Raw genomic sequence first — 22617 nt, 5'->3', positions numbered from 1 at the left:
ACATATTCTGCTTAGAGGCTGGCTCCTGGCAAAGTTTAGGATGGAGCTGGAGAAGGAGCCTTTTGAAGTGGGGCAGGTTAGGCCGGTGCAACCAGCTGAGCTTCAGGCAGCACAGAACAACTCATACTGAGTTTTGTCCCAGGATTAAAATGGTATTTCTGAATTGGCACCTGAAATATATCTCAGCCCTGTTTTAGTTGTTTAAGTAAGTCTTCCACAGGATCTGATTCTTTTTGTACAACAAACACAATGTAGCCTGACAACATTTCCTGCACTGGTATATCCAGGCATGAACCTGCAGAACACCACTGATCCTTTGTGCTTGCCATCATCAATGCAGGAAAAAAAAAAAAAAAAGGCAATATGCCTTATAGACATGTGTACACACGTCAACATAAACACAAAGTCAGGCTTACAAAATGGTATAGGAAACCATCAATTACATGAGCATAATTTTAAAAGAAAAATTTGTTTTACTTCCAGAGCGTTAGGTGTCTGAGAAGCTCACAGCAACAGCAGAAAGAAGTGTTTTAGCAACAGTAATATACGGCTTCTTATCACTACCAGTAAGAACTTTCAGCATGCTTTGCCTCACCAGTTCAACAGGGCTATTATACCCTTTATCTACTTATTAACCTAACCAATAGTGACCAAAAAATAAGGAAGTCATACACCATGAGCCTCTTACTAATCTCAAATAATACCGTAATAATAGTAGCCAATTCCCAAGAGGAATGCTTTTTAGTTTTCTTTCACAGATAGAATACTCAAGCAGCTAAGCTGCATGTTTAACTGATGTACTTCAGGAAATCAGATCATTTTCTTTCAGCATATTTGAGTTCTTTTATTGATGGGAGCTCTCACCAGTATCACAAATAGCTGAAAATATTGACAAGAAATTAATTTAATTAGAGAAAGCAAAGCCAAGTATTTTTAAAGCCATACAAAACATGCTAGTATAGATGTTTACAAAGAATAAATCATGGATAATGTCTGTGTGGTAAGTGCAAATTATTCTAATTGCACAATTTAATCAAGCTGTCTGCAGATTCAAATGCCTCCTCAAAACATCTATGTATTTTTTAAATTCTTTCACTTTTAGCTCATTAAGCTCCAAATATAAACTTATATAAATAAATACACTTAGCATTTCAGCTTCCCACTCATGCCTCTCATCCTTCACATATATCTAATATGCACAGTCTTTATCCTTGCAAAAATGTGTGTGATAAAGAAATACACTGCAGGAAGGTACATTTCAATACAAGTTCTTATTTATGTGTCTTACAAGACTTATAGAATATATAAGCGGAACACATAGTCTGTATATAGACTATATGCAAGGTCAGCATTAAGCACAAGTGGTTAAAATGACTGCTCTGTGCCCTGCTGCCCTGGGCTGCACTCCTGTCCTCCCCACATGCCCCACAGTGACTGTGCTATGGGGACACTGCAGAGTGGTGGATGAGCCCAGGAGACAGGTTCACCGGTGAGAGAATAACTTAAACTCCTAATTCAAAATCTTGATGGATTGCCCTCTTTGTCAAAGGCCAGCTAGCCTGAGCAGCTACATTGCTTGTGAAAATACCTAAAACCCCAGCCCTTGCCAACCCTTTGACATGTGCTTATCTGTTAGCGTGAGCAGTTTCATTGATGTTCATTCTGACAAAGCAATCTGTGTGCCTGAGTGCTGGAGCTCAGATTTAAAATGTTGTGCAACCAGAGGCTGGCAGTGTGACATTTCCAAATTTCCTTCAGCACCTGATCATTAGTAAATATCAGCGAGGTCACTACACTGAGCAGTGCTGAGAGTTGTAATTGGCAGGTCACATTATTTTTGGAGCAGAGTGCTTTGAAAAAGCCTGTTTCACTTTGCAAAGTATGCTGATGCAATACACTGCTGTTGTGCTGAGTAAAGACGTTGGCTTTGCTTTGCCTCATCCACTATACACCATGCAATCTGAAATATCTGCTGAGTAGTAGCACAACAAACATCACTAAAATGTCAGTTAACCAACAGTAACCACATAGTGGCATCCAGAACATTTATTTCCTGATTTCAGTTGAGAGGAACACTGCAGAACTCAGCAACCACAGTATTGTAATTTTTGGTGAAAGGTGTTTACTATTTTATGAATAACAACCACAGTGGCATTGCTGTTCAACATCTGTTTAACTGAACAGTGACATCCTGTCTAACATCTTCATTAATGATCTGAATGATGGGGCACAGTGTAATCTCAGCAAGTTTGCGGATAACACAAGAGAAGAAAGAGTGGCTGATGTGCCAGAGGGTTGTGCTGCCATCCAGAGACACCTTGACAGCCTGGCAAAATGGGCTGACAGGAACCTAAAGAAGTTCAACAAGTGCTAAGTACTGCATTTGTGGAGAAACACTCCCATGAACCAGTATAAGCTGAGGGCCACCAAGCTGAAAAGCAGCTTGGCAGAAAATTACCTGGTAGTCCTGATGGACACCAAGTTGAACATGAGCCAGCAATGTGCCCTTGCTGCAAAGAAGGCAAATGGTATCTTCAGCTGCATTAGACTATGCCTTGCCAGCAGGTTGAGGAGGTGATCCTGCCCTTCTACTCACCACTGGTGAGGCCACACCTGGAGTACTGCTAACAACCACCAGGGTCTCTGGAGAAGTCTCTGTCCATGACAAATTAACACGACGGAGTCATGGCTTCTATCTGGAGCAGGAGAAGTATAGTGATAAGTATCTCATACTATCTCATCTGCAACTAGAGTACTTTGTAAGCACTCCCTGAGGTATTTAGAATGCTTCTGCTGATGGCTACCATGGAGACATATAAAGAAAGAGTTTATCAGAACACAGGGTAGATTGAGGGCTGCTGCAGAGTACAGTCATATTTGTTCTGCTTTCCACAGCTTTTACTAGTATGAATTTGGATTTAAAAGACTACCATGTCCCTGTTTACATCACTGTCAAATATTTATTTTTCTGTAATGAAGCTGTCACATAATCTAAAATCATAGATGTCAGATGGGATCTTCAGAGGCCATCTGGTCCAAAGTGTTTTTTTAGTGTCTCAAAGCACAGAGATGCCACAGCTTCTCCAGGCAACCTGTTCTGGTGTTCAACCACCCTAACTGTAAAGAATCCTTGTATCTAGTCAGAATTTCCCGTGCTACAACTTGCACCCATTGTCTCTCTTTCTTTCCCTGTGCACTGCCAGGAAGACTATGGATTCATCTTTTCCATAGCTAATCATTAGGTTGTTGAAGACAGCAAATTAATTCCCCTTCTAGCCTTCTCTTCTCCAGATAGAACAAGCTCAACTGTTTCAGTCTTTCCATTATTGACTCACCATGCTATTGTTTCCCTGTGTTAAATATGGCACAGCACTGTATGTCCTTTACTCGTTGAAGATACTAGTAATATTTCATTAACCATATTTATTAAGGATGCAAGCCTGGCTAGGTGGGACTCAACTGTCTGTGTCTTTACTAGCCAGAGCACTCAGCAATTGCTGCTATCTCAATCCTGTATAGCAGAGGCAGAAACCACTTACAAAAACTCAGTCTTGGCTTCAAGTCAATACACTGAATTTTTCAGAACCTTTACATCTCTTTTCACAGTGAAACAGAAAAAGGTGAGTTCTCCTCACTCAGATTCAACTTGGCATTTTTCAATAGGTAAAACAAACACTTGAAAAGAGTACCAATGCATTATGCACAAATGAGAATTAGAAACAAAGTAGGTTATTCCTCATATACAGAACAGATGTACTTTCATAATGTATTATTAAGTCTTCAGATCCCTCTGTAGATTTCTAAGGCCCAAAAAGAAGCAGATCCGCTGCACCATTATATTTTATTCTGCTACATGATGCCACTAACTACATGCATTTTTCTAGTTGCCACTGTCTCGTGAAGATGTCATTCATATTTCTTGGCTCTTATGTGTTTTAAAATGACAGCAATAATCACTGACTATATGCATTAATACAGGTCAACTCATGAGGTCCACCTCTAGAGCACGTGGCAGTACGGCAGGAATTACACCCTCCCTCCATCACACACAAGGGACTTCCTCTCCAGCTACTTGGTGCATAAGCAACATTCTATCCTGTGTGGAAGACAGTGGTGGCACAGCTGGCAGGATACTATCTGTCAGACTGGAGTGGAAACACAGAGCTCTACATTGTCTAGAGGGCAACCAAGGGCTACAGTTCTATCAGACACCTTTGCCTTGCAGAATGGGTGTAATGTTGAGGGCCACACTTGGGTGCCTCTCTGATGGAGCAAGCATGTCATCCTGGTCACTACTCAAATTCATAGAATCACAGAATGTCCTGAGTTGGAAGGGACCCACAAGGATCACTGAGTCCAATTCCTATCCCTGCATCTGACAACCTCACAGTTCACACCATGTGTCTGAGGGCGTTGTCCAGTCTCTTCTCAAACACTGTCAGGTTTGGAGCCACGACTACCCTCCTGGGGAGCCTGTTCCAGTGCTCCACAACCCTCTGTGTGAAGAACCTTTTCCTAATGTCCAACCTCAAAATCCCCTGGCACATCTTCCTGCCATTCCTTCAGTTCTGTCACTGGCCACCAAAGAGAAGAGATCGCCAGCTGTCCCTCCTCCTCCCCTTGTGAGGAAGCTGTAGCTGCCATGAGGTCTCCCCTCAAATTTGCTTGAGTGAAGACTAAAAAAATGTCTTGGGATTTGACTATTGCATCTCACTTGCTTCCAGGGAGATGATGATGGTAAAAATAATGATGAGAACCTGCTGATGAATGTCACATTTAAATTTACATAAAGGACAAAGATGCACTTCAGAAATTTCTCATGCTCTTAAGGGATTTGGGTAAGTGAAAAGAGAATCTGAAATGAGAGCAGGATTTTGTTCACACTGCATTTATTTTTTTACTACTTTCCCCAGCCTAGGGAACATTAAAATTGCGCTTTTGTCAGGACTCTCACAAAAGAGTCCCCAATTCTCATGTTTTGTTTTGCTTCGGTTGTTGGGTGGTTGGTTGTTTTTTGTTTGGTTTGGTTTGTTGTTGTGGGTTTTTGTTTGTTTGTTTGTTTTGTTTTGTTTTTTACTATAACCATGACTTTTGTTAAGTTGGGATTTTTGTGTGTGGGTGGATGGATGTGATGGTAAACAGTTGAACCAGTTCAACCCTGTGAGAACCTGTGAGAACCCTGTGAACTGCCAAACTAAACCATGAACTCAGCAGGAAGTTAAGCAAGAACAGAAAATTTGCTCTTTAAACTAGGACAACCTAGCAATTGCCTAAAAATTATGTCAATGTCTGTTCTTGCACCCTATCCTTCAGAGATATCATTCAGGCATCAAGTGATACCAGCAATGAATCACCCAGAGGTGAGTGACACAAACCCTTTTCAAGACAAAAGCTACTAGCCTGTAGTACATTGGAGATTTCCTGAACTACTGCAGGTGCATTTTCTTTAGCACTTGGAGCTGCAGTACTCAAATGCAAATGGTGACACTGAGCTCTTCAGCATCCACTCAGAATAATTGACTACTACCCTTTATTTGCCTGAAGGTAGATAATGCCTCTATTGATAGCCAAAGTCTCAGCTCTTCTAAAAAAATCAACGACATTAAAGAGTTTCTGAAGTAGTATACACTGACTGAGAAGGGCAGCAGAAAAATAATAAATCTGGAATTGTTTTACACTGATGATATACTTTTTTATGCTCACCTTCAAGCAGAGATTGAGGAAGGATTTCTTCATTATTTAGGCAGATCTTTAGATATCATATACTGATTCCAAATGATTATCTTTCAGTTAGCAAAGGATTTTCCTGGAAAAGGAATGCCGGTATTTTCAGAGATTTTGCTCAGAATAAACAGCCAATGTTATGGTGTTTACTCACCCTCTTTGGTTTACAATATAAGAACAGAATTCCCATCAGATTTGAGGTATTTTTTTCATTCTAGTAGGTTGGAAATATAATGAGAACAACTTTTTTTGTGATATCCAAACAAGTCCATATTTGATTCAAAACAAAACCGTATAGTCAAAAGACAAAAACAAATTACACTTTTGAACCTCAAAAATTAAATAGTGGGGTTTTTTTTTGTTTGTTTTGTTGGGTTTTTTTTGTTTGTTTGTTTGTTTTTGGGGTTTTTTTTGTTTGTTTGGGGTTTTTTTTTGTTGTTGTTTTGTTTTTTTTTTTCCCATTAGGGGTAAAAAACACAGCTTTTCCAGCCTTTCGATAGAAAAGCATATATCTTTAACTGCATCAGAAAACACAGACAAAGGAAACAGACTAATTTGTTACCATAAATACAGGTGATACTCAATCTACCTGTTAAAGTCTTTAGGTGAAAAGAAAAAAAAAAAACAACACAACACATAACTGCATTCCTCATCCTTCTTTTTAATACTTCTCAAGTGTCAACCTTCCTGTAACTCACTTGCAAAAATCAGATTGCAGAACTGAGCCTTTAGTTTGAAAGCAGTCTAGCAGACATAATCAAATGTCTTTCATTCAAATATGTGGTTACTTTGGATCTGTCTTAAATGGCAACACCTCAGATTATGGACCTGCTCTCCAATCCAGAAGGATTAACAGTTTCCCAGTAAAAAAAAAAAAAAAAAAAAAGAAAAGGTCTAAATATCTGAATGTTCTTCATTTCATTATAAATATATCTTCATAAGTTTTTAAGTGATTTAACAGGATAAGAAGATTAAAAAGACAGAAAATGAGTAAACAAGTAGAATCAGATTATCTTCTCTTCTGTACTATCTTCAAGAAGTATAGGAGAAGTACAGGAACTGCAAAATAACAGCCAGATTGTTAGGAGACACCTCATTTATCCCATTTACAATCTGTGCATCTATCTCATTTGTTAGCACAATTTATCAGAAGCATTTACAATGCTGTAGAAAAGTCCTACTGTTCTTTACATTGGTTTTGGCTGCTTCCTTCCCTTCTTTCTGTGGCAACATTGCCTCTTGTATATATGGAAAAGTCACGTTCTCAAATTATTTGCCATACTTTCAGCCAGTATCTGAACACACTTCACTCCCTGGCTGGAAACATGGAGGAGAGACTCAGCATCAGATCAACAGCCAGATCTCCACAGGTCATGATGTCTCTACCACTAAAACTATACCTGCAAACACCAACAAATCTGGGGAGGGGCACTACAGCCAGCACCAGCCATCCTACGGCAGGTTCTCTCATTTCCACAGATGTTAAGACCAGGGAACTACTTGGTTACTATTCTTTCAGTAATATATTTATACATGAGATATTTTACCTCCAGAAGAGTGATTCACAGTGTAGCAGTACTGATGGCCAGCCGTATCAGTCATTTCCTGGCAGGCAACAACCTACTGGGAAAAGCAAGGGCCAAAGGCAAATCTAGCCAGTCCCCAGCTGTTAGGATACGTCCATCCCAGACATCATAAATGTCACTACAAATCAAGACAAATTATTAGCTGAAAAAGATTAACATAATTGCTGTCTTATCCCATTTCTTTCCCTTAATGTTTCTCTAAGTAATTTCCTAGCTATTAAAGACTGACTGAGTAATCGCTGACAAAACAAAGCACAGTCTGCATACTGTAATACAATTTTCAGCCTGCCATGCAGTTACTGTTGCTCTCCTGGATGAGAGCACGTCTCAGTACCAAGGCTTTAGTGTGCCATCTGGTGGACTTTCAGCGTTCGGTACATTTTACATACCAACCCAGTGATATAGAGATGCCTGATATATTGACAGGAGTATCTACTTATTTTTGGCCAGTGCCCTTGTTAGAGGAAAAACAATACTGTTGATGCTGTTATTCTGCTTTTGGCTGAATTATATTTTTGCCTGAGGGTAACAACTTAATGCCTTCCACGTTTCCAGTCAAATTAATTTTTAATGCTTGAACTATTTCAGCTAATCCCTCATACTGATCAATTTTGTATGTAGCTGAATGTTGTCCTTCTCAAAAACAGCTTCCACAAATCTAGCCCAAGAAAATTGCATATTTAGGACCATAAGCTGAGACCCTCAATGACACTTAGATGCTTAATTCTCACAGATTAAACATGCTAGCATTAGTCTCTATTTCTCTCTATCTCTCTATCTCTTCAAACAAAACTGAGAGTTTGAGTACTGATTCTTCATACCACAGAAATAACTATCATTAAAAATACTGTAGGTTTTTATGATATCACATGAAAATTGTGAAGCCAGCTCTCATATTTGACAAAAAATTCTGAGCATGAGTTCCCTACTGTATGCATCCTTTCTTTCTAACTATGAGGTGTTTCTTTATTTCTTTCTCTCTCCGTTTTTTTGGGGTTTTTTTTTTGTTTTGTTTTGTTTTTTCAATAGTGGATGAGTTGTGCAGTGAGGAGCCTGGCATGGATTCAGTTTCAAAATGCACTGAGTCCTTTGAGCACACAGCCCTAAAAGGGAATGCATCTTCTACTCCAACACAGTGTCACAGGTACTCTTCCACTCTGCACAAGATGCAGCGTATTCCATTGCAGCTAAGGCTCCAGGATTTTAATGCTAGATGGAGGCTGCCCTCTGAATGAACGAACTGCCGCTGCCACAAGAGAGCATGAATGGGCAGTTGGACAAGGCTTCTACCCAACATATGATGTCAATTCAGAAACCTAGACTGAAGATGGCAATGACTGTATGGGAATAAAAGACCAGCTGAGAGGTGCTGGATATGTGGCTGCTAATGAATTGCCTTACTGGAGTCTGGCCTTCTTCCATAAAGAGAAAACAAGACAAACACAGATAAAACAGAAAGGAAAAGTATGGCAATGATTGAAAAAGCAGCTTTTGGGTTTGGTCCTGATTGTTACTGGCAACCTGACCGCTAGAGAAAAACAGGCTCAGAACAGTTTTATCAGCCACTGTGAGACTTGGCAAACATACCAATGCTGTGCTGGTTTAGACATTGATTTTAGCTGCCTTTTTGCACACAGGCTCATTGAAGTGCTGCTAAAACGCCAGCTGATCCAGACTGTTTTTAAACCGAAAGCTAACATCAAGAAGTAAAAGAAGATATACAACTAGGGAAGGAAAAGAAGATAAGAAATTAAGATGGGGCTATCAAGATTTAAGTGTTATGGTCTAGGTCGGGGTGTCAAACTCGTTTTCACCGGGGGCCACATCAGCCTCGTGGTTGCCTTCAAAGGGCCAAATGTGACTTTAGGACTGTATAAATATAGGAGTAGTTACATTTATACAGTCCTAAATGTGTTCCCCAGTAGAAATGAGTTTGACACCCCAATCTAGGTTGTTTTAAGAACTGAACAGTGACTGGGGAAGGTGGCAGTTAGACTGAGATTCCTCTGTTTCATGAGGACATATTTTACAATCAGGCAATGAAATCCCAAATCATATGATGTGTCTGAAGCCTCTAGGAGACTGCAAGACAATGCTGCTTTTGGTCCAGATAGGCTATGTTGCATCAGCAAGCAGTGTGACCTGACAGGTGTGGACTTGCACAGAAAAACAGCTGGTGCTAGGACCAGGTAACTAAAAAGAGTTTCAAGGAGACTATTTTGAATTAGCTCTGGCCTGACCCCATAGACTTAATGACCATCAGGATTTAAACTTCATTCTCCAGATGACTTTAGCCTGAAAGGAAATCTGGCAGTCCCAAGAGCACTTTGCAATGAAAACCAAAGCACAGTAGCAGGAATAAATGGAGATTCAATTAGAAAGTGATCTAAACTAAAATACCTACTCAAGGCCACAGCACCATTTGCCTTGGGGAGCAGGCTACGAGGCCAAGTGGTAGCATGGCTGTTAAAACAGAACTCTCTTTAAAGACTGGCCTTGTCCACATAGTATAGGATTTAGCCCAGCCCTCTGTAGGCCCCATACAGTATCTGTAGGCTTTAAGATGTTATTATTTTGCTGTAGGATTTTAGTTTAGTTTACTTGATACAAAGAAAAAAAAAATTACAGCCTGTCAGAGTGAGACCTTCTGTAGGCTGAGCATGGTACACAGGAGCGAGGAGTTTTCTGGAGACAGAAGTCTGTGGGGATAACTCCAGATTGCTGCAGGATCAGGGGAGGGAGCCCTTCTGGCACCATCTTGTCCAACCTGCCTATAGGGAGAAAGACAAAAGTCCACATTTTTGTTCTTACTGCCTTTCCATCCTATTCTGAGATTTTATTTAAGAAGCAGAGTTGGATTTTTATTATCCTGGATAAAGTTGACTGTAGCCCTTAGTGCATTATATATTCTCACGGCAAACTAAATCCACTCATAAATAAGAGTTATAAAACATATATTTCATTTAGGAATAGAAGTGGATGCAGTTATTGTATAAGGTCTTTAACAGAGATTGAAAGCACATTTCAAGGATTAAATATGATCTGAATAGATGAAATAAAAAATACAGATATTTCTTCCAGAATGCTGAGAGTGCATAGCATACAATTAATTTCAACAGACATTAAATACCTTGGAGGATTAAAGCCACAAGAGAATACAGATTTAAGTATTTCATTTTGTCTTTCAATTTTGCAAGTTCAGTCTGACAGCTGAAAGCCATTTTTATGTCAGTTCTTTCACACTAATCCAACTTAATATGCAGTAAAGTACTTCAAATTATACTGTTTGTTTTACCTGTGAAAACTAACAATGTGCTGTCTTCACAGCATGTTCAGTCAAAGAAAACCTGGTGACATAGTATTTGAGTAGTTTCAAAGACTTTTGCATCACTTAACCTTTTATAGGGAGTTCAAGGATTTCTGTTATCTGATGGAAGGCTTGTTTTTATAGAACAATAGTGTTTCTGAGGCCTCTCCAGCATAAAGAAATGTTAACACCTTTAATAAAATTGATACATCAAAAATTTATTTTTATAACTCCCCAGGTGGATTCAATCAGTTTGAAAGTGTGCCTTCACTAAAACAAGTTAAGCTGGTATAAATGAGGTTTAAATCAAAGAAAGAATATCTTTTCCATGTTTTGCATAAGTCCAGTTATATCAGGTTAAAATTAAATCTTAAGGCAATACTGAGCAACTTTGTGCTTGTACAAAGCCTGACAGACTTTTCTGGGCAATGTCTTTATTGATCAGCCACAGGTTTCATTGGTTATAATAGGACAAGAAGTTTGGAGATTTTTGTTTGGTTTGGTTTTGGTTTTGTTTGTTTGTTTGGGGTTTGTGTGTGTGTGGGTTTTGTTGTTGTTTGTTTGTTTTTGCTGTTGTTGTTTGGGGGTTTCTTTTGCAATTACTGTGGCTCACTTTATAGGTCATGGCAGTGTACAGTGCACTTGCATCCCTTTTTATGACTTTTGTAAGTTTTAACTTTCTTCTCTGCTGCTATTCAGCAAAACCTGAACAGGCTGGAGAACTGAGCAAAGAAGAACCTGATGAAGTTTAACAAGGTCAAGTGTAGGGTCCTGCACCTGGGAAGGAATAACCCCAGGCACCAGTACAGGTTGGGGGTGGACCTGTTGAAAAGCAGCACTGCAGAGAAGGACTTGGGAGTTCTGGTTGACAACAGGTTGACCATGAGTCAACAATGTGCCCTTGTGGCCAAGAAAGCAAATGGTATCCTGGGGTGCATTAAGAGAAGTGTGACCAGCAGGTCGAGGGAGGTTCTCCTTCCCCTCTGCTCTGCCCTGGTGAGGCCACGTCTGAAGCACTGCATCCAGTTTTGGGCCCCCCAGTTTAAGAAGCACAAGGAATTACTGGAGGGAGTCCAGTGGCAGGGTACAAAGATGATTAGGGGCCTAGAGCACCTTTCTTATGAAGGGAGACTGAGAGAGCTGGGTCTGTTCAGCCTGGAGAAGAGAAGGCTGAGAGGGGATCTTATCAATGTTTATAAACATCTCAAGGGCAGGTGCCAAGATGATGGGACCAGACTCCTTTCAGTGATGCCCAACAATAGGATGAGGGGCAACGGACACAGACTGAAGCACAGGAGGTTCCATCTGAATTATAAGGAGAAACTTCTTTACTCTGAGGGTGCCAGAGCACTGGGACAGGCTGCCCAGAGAGGTTGTGGAGTCTCCTTCTCTGGAGACATTCAAAACCCACTGGAACACATTCCTGTGCAATCTATTCTGGGTGAACCTGCTTCAGCAGGTGGGTTGGACTAGATGATCTCCAGAGGTGCCTTCCAACCCCAGCCGTTCTGTGATTCTGGGATTCTCCTTCTGTCTTTTAGTTCATGGTTAATAAGTGTTATGAGTTTTCTCATTACAAGCACAAATTAGACACAGTCTCTAGCAACAGAAAACAAATTCTGTATTCTTAGAATTGCCATATATGAAGAATAACTTTTAATTTAACATCGTGTCTTTTGTTCAAATCACCAAACATTTAATTTCAAAATGACATTGTAAACCAGCCTTTTGTTTAAACTGCTAAGTGTTTGGTTTAGGTTCACGGGGCAATTGGATGCGAGAGGGGGAACACCAGATGCAAAATCAGTTGAAAGGTGAAAATAAACAATGCTTATGATTGAGGAATAACATGAGGGGGCATTAAATCGTGTGACTGAGGCCGTACGGATGAATTAGGGAGATACACCCGTGCTTCTGGGTGCCAGCAGCGGCCAGGGCTGTGGCAGGGATGGGAGAAAGCAACAGCCAGCCGGCAGGAACCGCGGGGCCGCAGCTCTACGCGGGCTCCCGAAACCAAGTCGAGCACCGCGGCTCCTCGGCGGAACCCTCCCCTTCGCCCTGCCCCGAACGGCCGGCACTCGGAACTGCGTCACTCCCCACGGCCGGGCCGCTGCCATCGCACGGTACGTGACGCCATCGCGGCGCGCCGCGGTGTGTGCCGCCCGCGCGTCCCCGCCGCCGCCCGCCCGCCCGCAGCATGGCCGTGCAGGGGCAGCCGCCGCCGCCGGCCCCGGCGCTGCCCACTGCCGGGATCCCCTCGTTCGCCGTGGCCCGCGGCCTGGTGGGCCGCCGCTACTCGTGCCTGGTGGTGGCGCCTCACCGCAGGCACGTGGCGCTGGCGCCGCGCTACCTGGGCCGCAAGCGCAGCGGCATCCGCGCCCAGCTGGACGGCGAGCTCCTGCGCTACTCGGAGAGGTGCGGGCGAGGAGCGGGCTGGGCGCGGGGGGCAGGTCTCAGCCCGCCCGGGGGCTGACCCCGGCCTCGCAACTAGCGGTGCCCTCGCAGCTAACGGTGCCCCCGCTTCTCCTTTCAGCTTCCAGGGCGTGCCGGTGGCCTACGACAACATCAAGGTGGTGGGCGAGCTCGGGGACATTTACGACGACCAGGGGTTCGTCCACCTGAACATCGAGGCGGACTTCGTCATCTTCAGCCCCAAGAAAGGGAAAAAACTGGTGGTATGTAAACGCCTTGATGTCTCAAGGGGTATTTTTTTATTAAGCAATCAAAGCTTGTCTTATCTTTATTCTCAGCAGAGGTCTTGGGCTTCGGTGGAGTTATATTTTAGTTTATATTAGTAGTTTATTAGAATAGTTTACAGTAGTCTACTAGCAGTTTGTAGTAATAGTTTTTATTTTCATGTGTCGGTACTATTTTCCCTGTGTTTGTTAAATTCATATGTAACATTATAATATTTTGTGATTTCGTATCATTAAATATTAAATCATAATTTTGTATATAATTTATATCAGTGCTTCTTTCTGGAGAGCAGATAATAGTCAAACAGGTGTGTTTGTTCTTATTTAATATTGGCAGGCATGTTTAGGATGTGCTCATGAGTTTTTTTCCTTCAAGTACAAGAGCAGTGTGTCACGTTGATGCCTGCCTTCCGGTAAAAGGAAATGTATGGCTTGCAGAGCAGCTTCGAGCATGTTAATACCTGTGCATCAGTTCTTGTGAAAAAATTAATTGAGAATTGGCTTACGTTAATTATGGTGCCATATGTTTTGCAGCATAACTTGTGTCTTCATACATTTGATTAAGAAACGAATGTGTCCCCTTGCTAGGAATGGAAAAACTCTCAGTGCTTTTCATTCATCCTTGGGGAAGACAAAGGTGAATTGTGTTTGACATGCAAATGTGTCAGAAACCCACCCAATAGAGTACTTTAAATCTATTTATGTATCATCTGTATCTTTAGCTGCTAATTAGTGCTGTGCCAGAATGAAGGCCGTTTTAGGCAAGAAAATCAGACTTTAAATGGCTTTAAAGCAAAGTCGATGGCTGTAGTGTGAGGAAAGACCTGTTTTATTCATATGCTGACTGTGGTTAAATCTCATGTTTTGACTTTCTGTTGCAAGTGCAGGTTCAGGTGTATTTTGGGAGGAAGTATATTAAGAGTATATAGGAATAGTTTTGATTTTAGTGAAGAAGACAACTTATTTGATAGATAAACTGGCTTTGTAACTTGGGCATAAAATACTGTCAGAAGGTGTCCATATAGGAAACTAAATATATATCAAGTGCATTTAAAGGAATGATCTTTACTATAGCTTCATAGGACATTCTTTTTCTTTTCTAGGGTGTAGTTAATAAAGTGGCCCCTAGTCACATTGGCTGCCTGATACATGGATGCTTCAATGCTTCTATCCCTAAACCTGAACAAATGTCAATTATACAGTGGCAAGAGCTGGGGCTGAAGATAGGGGACGAACTGAAATTTCGAGTATTGCATTTAGAATCTGATGCTGCTGGGGTGTTCTTCATTCGAGGAGAACTCACTAAAAGCAGGTATTGTGTCCTAATATAGAATATTTTAAACTGTTTTAATGGGTTTGTTACAAGCTAAATTATTTGAATGAACATCTTAATCTTAAGGCTTTCTTATTTTTACACGGACCCATGTATATATATAGGCCATGTTAGTGATTTTAAACTAAACTTTCTAGTGTTAAAGGATCAGCATGGAAGCTCTCTCTGTAAAAATAAAAGTGTGTGGGGGGTTAGTTTTTACAATCTGAATGTGCTGACCAGTGAACTGTTGATTGCATAAATAATACATGTTCAAAATAGCACCCCCAAATGTCTGGAGTAGCTGTGTTTATGGATGTACATAGACTTTTTGGGTGAAAACACTCCAGTTCCTTAACACAATGTTTACATTAATGTTTACACAATGTTTACATTAATGTTTATGCACACACATGTGTGAGCACACATTACATAACCACAAATAGTTATATGAGGATGATTAAAATGCTTGCTGAAACACAGGAATATCAAAGATGATACGAGAAAATGCATTACCTTCCTCCTTATGTCCCTGCGAATTTTTAGAGCACCTTGCTAAAAATCTCAGTAGTGAGATCTTTAAAAGAATTAATTCAGGGGTTTTTTTAACCGCTCATTTGCTGAGCATTTTTTTTCAACCAATGTGGTTATGTGTTTAATTGTATGTACTATATGACTACTACTGGCAAAATCACAGCATTTTTAATTTGTTTTTTCTTTTTTAATCTGAAAGGATGCTTCGGATTTTTTCAGTGAATTTATGATGAAACTTAACAATTTTGTCCTCAGTGTTTCTGGGGACATCTCCTCTGTGTTTCTTAACCTCATTCTTTCAATATTTGTCTTTGTAGACATTTTCTCCAGTGCTCTCAGTTGCAAGGTACCTGCTGGGTTGATTTTTTTCTTTATTTTGTTGGGGTTTCTTTGTGTTTTTGTTTTTTACACTTTTCTGGCAACACCTCTCTTTACTGAATAGACTTCAGCGAAGTAGTTGCTTCGTGAAACCAGCTGTTTGTCTCCTGTATGATTTAACAGGCCATTGGCTGTGCATGTTTGTGAATAACTTAAAAAAAAAAGCTTTATTACACAATGAGTAATTATGAACTAGTGGATGAAGGAGTTCAAGAAAAGAGGAAATATCAAAATGGTCTGTACAGCATTTTATAGAAGAAATTTAGGCTAAAATTTGGAAGAGAACATTGATTCTGTGGTAAGAAGGAAGCTAGGTGGGTAATAGAAATTACCCTAAGCATTAAACTGGCTTTATGACTTTCTGTAACTAGACTATCGTGTTCTTCAATTGTTGCTTTTAGGAAATGCTTATCTTTTATCTACTTGGTATAAATATTGTGTTTTAGCAAATTTTGACATTTCACTGTGAGTTACATTTAGATGTCTCTACTACAGCTTATTTTGTATATTGTTTTACAGCTTGCGGCCCAAACAAACTGAGACCATCACTGACAGTACAAATGCAGATGAAACTCAAAAGCTTGACCACCAAGAAAATGGGCTGAATGATTCTCAGGAAGATAATGTCACAGAGGAGCCTCTACCTGAGATGGATAGCACTGCGGGGGAAAATGCAGAAGAGCAAAGTGTTGATGCTGCAAATGGATTATGTGATGTTAAGAAGAAGAAAAAAAAGAAAAAACATAAGGAAGAAGAACAGGGACACGTATTGCCTACCAGTGACTCCAGTGGTTACCAAAGTGACCATAAAAAGTCAAAGAAAAAGAAAAGAAAGCATTGCAATGAAGCTGAAGAAAGTGAATTATCTCAGCTGTCACAAGAACCTAGAGCTAAAAAGAAAAGGGCTGAAGTCTGAAGTGCCTTTCCTGAATAAGTTTTCAGACATTTTTTATAAGCTTCAATAAAAGCCTGTTTTCAAAATGCAAATATATATTTCTTTACTAAACAATCTGCTCCGCTAGGTGGGAGGAAGTTTATGTGCATATATGCATTGGCAGCTTTAAATGCAGGAGCTTTTAAAGAAGTGACAGAAAAAATGGGTTAGAAGCAGTATCTGTCTGTTTTGTTTTCTGGAAATAGGGCACAGCAGAACAGTGGAGCATAATTGCAGGAACAGGTGCATCATTTCTGTAGCATAATTACAGCAACACACACATCACTTCTTTATCTGCTTCCCAGTTCAACACATGAACCAGTAGCTAGCTAAGATATTTGCTACTGTAATTCCATCTTTGCTGCTCAGTGTCTTTATTTTATAAGAGTAGATTAGGCTTACCTTTGAGGTTTTGGGAAACACACCTGAATTCCCAGAGGCTGAGAAGAGATTTATTTTTAATGATAGTGAGGGGCCATGAATGCCTGTAAATGAGATTCTGCAGCCTTCCTTAAAGGTTAAGTGGAGTCAAGTGTCTTGGATCTTTCAAAACACCTTCTGTGGTACTTTGGAAAAAACAGTATGATCAGATGATTCAGAGCAAGCAGGGAAGGCAGAAGATTAATGTAACAATGTAGTAATGAACTACCACTTGTGGGTTAGAACCGCTGAAACAGGCTGATAAAGCACTTGGTAATGGGTCGTACTTTGATGAAGTTGATTTTTGTGCATCAGGCTCATTGACTTCACTGGTTTGTTTAGTTTTGTTTTCTGTAAAAGCTGAAGTGCAACTCCCAACTTTTTGTGCTAATTGTAACTTTCAAACACTGCTCTCTAGAATAGCAGGTACCTACTGCTAGTATTTTCTAAACTAGTAAGTAATGTTAGTGGAAAGTTCTGACAATGGGACAACGACAGTCAAATGTTAACAAACGTGCCTTTATTAAGAGCTAATTTTCCTGATGTACATGTATGATATTTTTTTGAATATCAGTGTTTTTGTTTGCAGCAGTGTTCTATTGTGAAGAGTTCTGGGAAGAACTGTGGTGTGATGTGGTGTAGGCTAAGTCTTCAGCCAAGGTAGGAGGCAATAGCTACTTTGGTATTGATTTACCTGTTACAAGAAGATACAACCAACTCTTTGGAAACCTTGTAAGTAAACAGCATGTATGCGGAAATTTTGTGTTCATCTACCTGTTCTTAGGTGACAAAACATCTTGGTCCAGTGATTATGCTGATGCTATTAGCTCACTTTACTAGATTTATGTGCAGTCCCTAATGACATCTGTACACATTGAACATGTGCTGAACTGAAAGTGTGGCAATACTTGTTTTAGGGCTCACTTTGTGCTATATTAATGCCTTTTATGTATCTTTAAAGCTCCAAACTTAACAGGACAAATCTAAGTTTTTGTCTTGTGGGCTTGATGGTATGGCAGTACATCATAGGCATTTTAAAGTTATTATAACACCATAAAAAAAAAAAAGTTCTTGAAGACCTATGATGTGAGCTTAAATAGGTGTTGAAGGGCATCAGAAACTTCAGTATATCTGTTTCTGTTTGCTCTTCAGTGTACTTGATTTTGAAACCAGTTTCTGGACAGTCCCGAAATGAAGATGAATTGTCCCTGTTGTGTTTCTGCATGTGACAATGCTGGCACTTGAACTACATGCAATTTCATGGATGCCGACTCTGTCCACTTTACTGTTACAAAACCTGGGAAATCAGGCAATGTTTGTAATCCATTTGTTACAGCACAGTACAAGGTCAACTGAGGGCAGTATTCTGGTGTGTTAAGTGTTGCAGAGAGTAACACAGAAAGTCCCACACAAATGTGCTTAAATTTAAATGCACAGGACAAGCTGAAGGTTGGGACATAATTTACAATCAGAAATTATCTGTTAGCTCTTTTTTTTTTTTTTTTAATTATTTTTAATACATTCATGTAGAGGGAAGAAAATAACTTAGATGGGTAAGTATGGAGGATATATCACAGAGGAGGATGGCAAATGCAGGTGTGTTTTGTTGATGCCTGTGGGAACAAGGATTGAGGCAGCTGCTATTGCAGATGAACCAAAGACTCTCAGAGTCGTGTGACTTCATCTGTTAGTCCTTAAAAATTATTGTAGCTCACTTTCCCTTATAGTGGAGGGAAACACATCTCCAGCACACCCACTGTTGGTGACAGCAGCATGAGCCAGGCCCCACTAGTTCATAGAACCAGCTTGTAGCACCAAGAGTTGGTCTTGCTCACTTCCAGGTTTTCATTAACGTGGAGAGAAGGGAGACATTCAGGAGGGAAGAAGTGATGTTGCAACTAATGAATCAAGTAACATACGTAGTATAAATGCTTTCAGCGTTCTTTTTCCACTTTTGCTGTTTTATCATTCTCTTACTGAAAGAGAATTTCCTAGTGTAATTTAACAAACTATGCAAACAGGCTTTTTGAGAGTATTAAGCAACTTTTCTGAAAGTCTAATGTAATCCATCTCAGATTTGGGCCTTAAAGGCAGAATTTTTTTGGCACACAAGTGTGGTCGGCACCCTTTTGGATAAATTTTTTTGTTTTCTTTCTTGGCTTACAACAGAAGAGAGCAATTGAAAAATAAATTAAATGCAGGATCTGTCAATCCAGGATTGCTGAACAAGTTGTTGCTCCAACATTGCAAATACTGTAATATGTTACATTAAATTATTGCTAGTTTAATATGCAAATAGCAACTGTGCTACAAAATAGTAGATTCCTTTGCCTGACAGTTGTACAAAGCACTTAACTGTTTTTTGCTGTTTTGTGTCTTTGAAAAGGAAAAAAGTAAAGAAAAGACTTAAAAAAACCAAGTGTTCTTCTCATTTGGAGCCAGTATTGGCAGCCTCACAGCTGCACTGTTAATGTTGCTGTAGACACTGTTTCGGCATTAGCTAAATATGGCAAGAAAACTTGGATTTTCAAAAGTGAATTGTCACTCTATTCATGACTTGCAATCACTTCTCTTTGTTTTGTTTTGGGTTTTTTTTTTCCCCTTAAAAAATAGAAGGATTTTCTGACACTTGAAATTAAAAATGGAAAGAAGCCGAACTTGACACTTTCCATAAAAGTTTCTATGAAGTTTGATCATTGCAAATGTTTAGCTTTCTGTGTTCCCCTGGACTACAAATGAAGATTTATTTTGAATTTTGAGTTAAGCTGAGATTTTTGAGTACAGAGAACAAATGTTTGTAAAGCTTCCAGTGAGGCCAGGTGACTTTTTATTTGTTTGCATGGTCTTTCTGTTCCTTTTTTGCAGAGTGCATTCTAGTACAACTCACTTATGTCTCATAGCAAAGAGAAGGTTAGAAGGCAAAATTCTGTTTTGTCCTATTGATAGTTACACCATGGTTACTATCAAGTGATCTAGAGAAACCATATGGGTATTTTTCCTGTTTTAACATTAACTAAGTTGGAAACAAAGCCAATATTCACTTCTGTCTGTGGTTGTTAATCCTTTGTCTGTATTATGAAAAATGCAGTTCCAACTTAACCAGCTATAATAAGTTTCTAAAGCAGGGACTGTTTCTTCATAGTATTATAAATATTTTGATTCTGCAAACATGTTTCTCAGTGTATTGCATGCCTTTGGCAGAAGAGCAAGAATTCTTAGAAGACAGTATTTTTAGCTCTCTTTAAAGCAATTGTTTTGTACTCTCTGAAGCTTGCAGTGATCTGGAGTGTTAACTTTTGCTCTTTGACTCTTCCTTGCTTTTCTTAAGAACCAATTATGTACTTTTGACTTGGCAGTTTTCTGCTGCTTAAAATATGCAGCCCAAACAGCCCAGTGGATGAGCTCTGGGGAAAGGATTTTTAAAAGGGGCTAAGTAAGCTAGCTGCCTTTTGGAAAATGTGAACCTTGATCAGATTTGCCTCCGAATAAACAGTTTGTCTTTGGAAGCTTCCCAACATTTGATAGCCCTCAGACAGCACAGACCTTTGCTGTAAAAGGCATGAGGGTAGTTATGTACCCAAACTGCTGGAGTTGTATTTTTTTCTCAGATACCTATGAAGAGGTTATGTGAACTGATGCTCTCAGGATTATTAGGGTTGGTTATGAAAGAACTGAAAGTTTCATTCTAATAAGGCATATATTTTTCTTACCATAATGCTGAATCTCTTCTGCTATTTAGCTTGCAGAAATTCTGTAATTTCAATAAAACCTGAAGAACTTCACTATCCAGTAGACTTAGCCTGTTGATAGGGAGAAGATACTTTATCTTTTGGATTCACACGGACAAAAATAAGACTAAAAATCAAGCTTCACACTTCTCCAACACTGTCAGTAGATAAGTTTTTTACAGACACAGATCGTGATTTTTGTGTCCTTTATCATAACTTTATGCATAACTAAGTTTGAGCTGGGTTATATTCAGATGGAAGTCTTGTAGCAAACCACTCAACTGACATGATGTTAAGCAATTAGGAGCAATTGCAGCCCGGCAATGGCTTCAAGTTCTCCTGAAGCCAGCTGCCCCAGGCAAAGAGTAGAAAATGATAAAAAGGAATGAGCTTTAGTTTTCCTACTTTAAGGATGCCTGTTTCAATACCTTGAATACACAGATGATCTCTTCCTCTTTCTCAAACTGATGTGGCTCAAGTCCTTCTCCTCAGAGCTGCTCTTTATCCATTCTTCACCCAGCCGGTACTTGTGCTTGGGATTGTCCTGACCCATATGCAGGACCTTGCACTTGGCATTGTTGAACTTCATGAGGTTTGCGTGGACCAACCTTTCAAGGTCCCTCTGGATGACATTCCCACGGTGTGTTGACTGCACCACGCAGTTTGGTGGTGTTGAGAAAGTTGCTAAAGGTGCACCCAATGCCACTGTCCATGCTGCTGCCAAAGATGTTAAACAGTGCCAGTGCCAATACCAATTCCTGAGGAGCACCACTTGGCACTGGTCTCCACTTGGATGTCAAGCCATTGACCACAAGTCTTTGGGGGTGAACATCCAGCCAATTCCTTATCTGTTGAGTGGTCCATCTGTCAAATCCATGTCTCTCCTTCGTCTTCTATAGATTATTTTCATGTATTTTGTATGACTAGAAGGTTGAGGTGTAACCTTTTGTCTCTGAAGCTATACAATACTTATTAAGAATGCACGTACCAAGATATGGCTGGCTATTGCACTTCAAAGCTTCCTTGCTCCTTAGCCCCTGTGCTCTTTCTTATTTTATGCTTTCTTTCACTGCTACCTTTGGTGTATGGGAACTTCTCTAAAAATATGATGTCCCATTCAAGGGCAGGATTTCACTGTGATGCACAAATGGTTTGAGGAGAACCATGTGTTTAAGAAGCTCTTGTAAGAGCTAGTCCGTCAGTACTGTGTTGCTTAAAAGCTCACATTAGGTATTGTTGATGCACTGGAAGTTTGGAAAGCAGCAGATCTTTGTCAAATCCCTTGACTTTAATTGCAGTTAAGGTTGCATTCAGAAATAATACTGCAGTTCTGTCTGCAATGCCATGATCAACAGGCAAAACCTCATTGCAACACATACATGTGCAGCACACACAGCTTCTGCTGAAGACTCGGGAGTGCAGCAGTTAGTGGAATGCAGACTGTACAAGTACAGTCCCAGATTTCATTGAAAGCACTTTGTGGAAACTAGTGTGGAATAACTCCCACTCATTCATGAAGCTGACCAGTTTATTATCTTTGTGCTTTAAGACTTGTTTTTTCTCCAGAGATTTGGTTGGCTCTCCATGTACTCAAAGATGACCAAAGTTTTGAAGAACTTTCCTAGCAGGGCAGCTATTTGGTACCCTGCTGAAAAAAAAAAAGGTAACCAAAAACCCAACAACAAAAGTGCACAGGTGGTGCAGGTATTTGTACTTTCTTCATGGGGCCTGTCAACATTAGCTTATGGCTTTGTGAAGAGGGACACACCTTGATTATGGGGTACCTACATTCTACACAGAGAAGCAGTTAAGGACTGCTGCCTTTTAAATAAATTCCTTATATGAGACTAAAGTAAATACATGGAACGGTCTGCACTGGTGAATGAGATATGCTGATAAGTTGTCTTGATATTATTTTCTCGATGTTAAACTGAGCTTAGCATAAGCAACCTATTTTATGTCTGTTATTACTGAATCCCATGTTTTCCTAATTTTCTC

General features: G+C 40.0%; 1 protein-coding gene across 1 annotated transcript; it reads left to right on the top strand.

Moving 5' to 3' along the window:
- Positions 1-12752: 12752 nt before the first annotated feature.
- On the top strand, positions 12753-16524 carry POLR1F (RNA polymerase I subunit F). Its single transcript, XM_005510953.3, has 4 exons — positions 12753-13032; positions 13151-13292; positions 14417-14625; positions 16057-16524. Exons 1-4 carry the CDS (start codon positions 12815-12817, stop codon positions 16451-16453), a joined length of 966 nt encoding a protein of 321 aa, XP_005511010.2. The 5' UTR covers positions 12753-12814; the 3' UTR covers positions 16454-16524.
- Positions 16525-22617: the final 6093 nt, after the last annotated feature.

This window comes from Columba livia, chromosome 2, assembly GCF_036013475.1.
Source record: "Columba livia isolate bColLiv1 breed racing homer chromosome 2, bColLiv1.pat.W.v2, whole genome shotgun sequence".
In the NCBI taxonomy this organism is placed as follows: Eukaryota; Metazoa; Chordata; class Aves; order Columbiformes; family Columbidae; genus Columba; species Columba livia.
The sequence above is the reverse complement of the archived record's forward strand: the minus strand, read 5'-3'. Positions and strand labels throughout refer to the sequence as shown.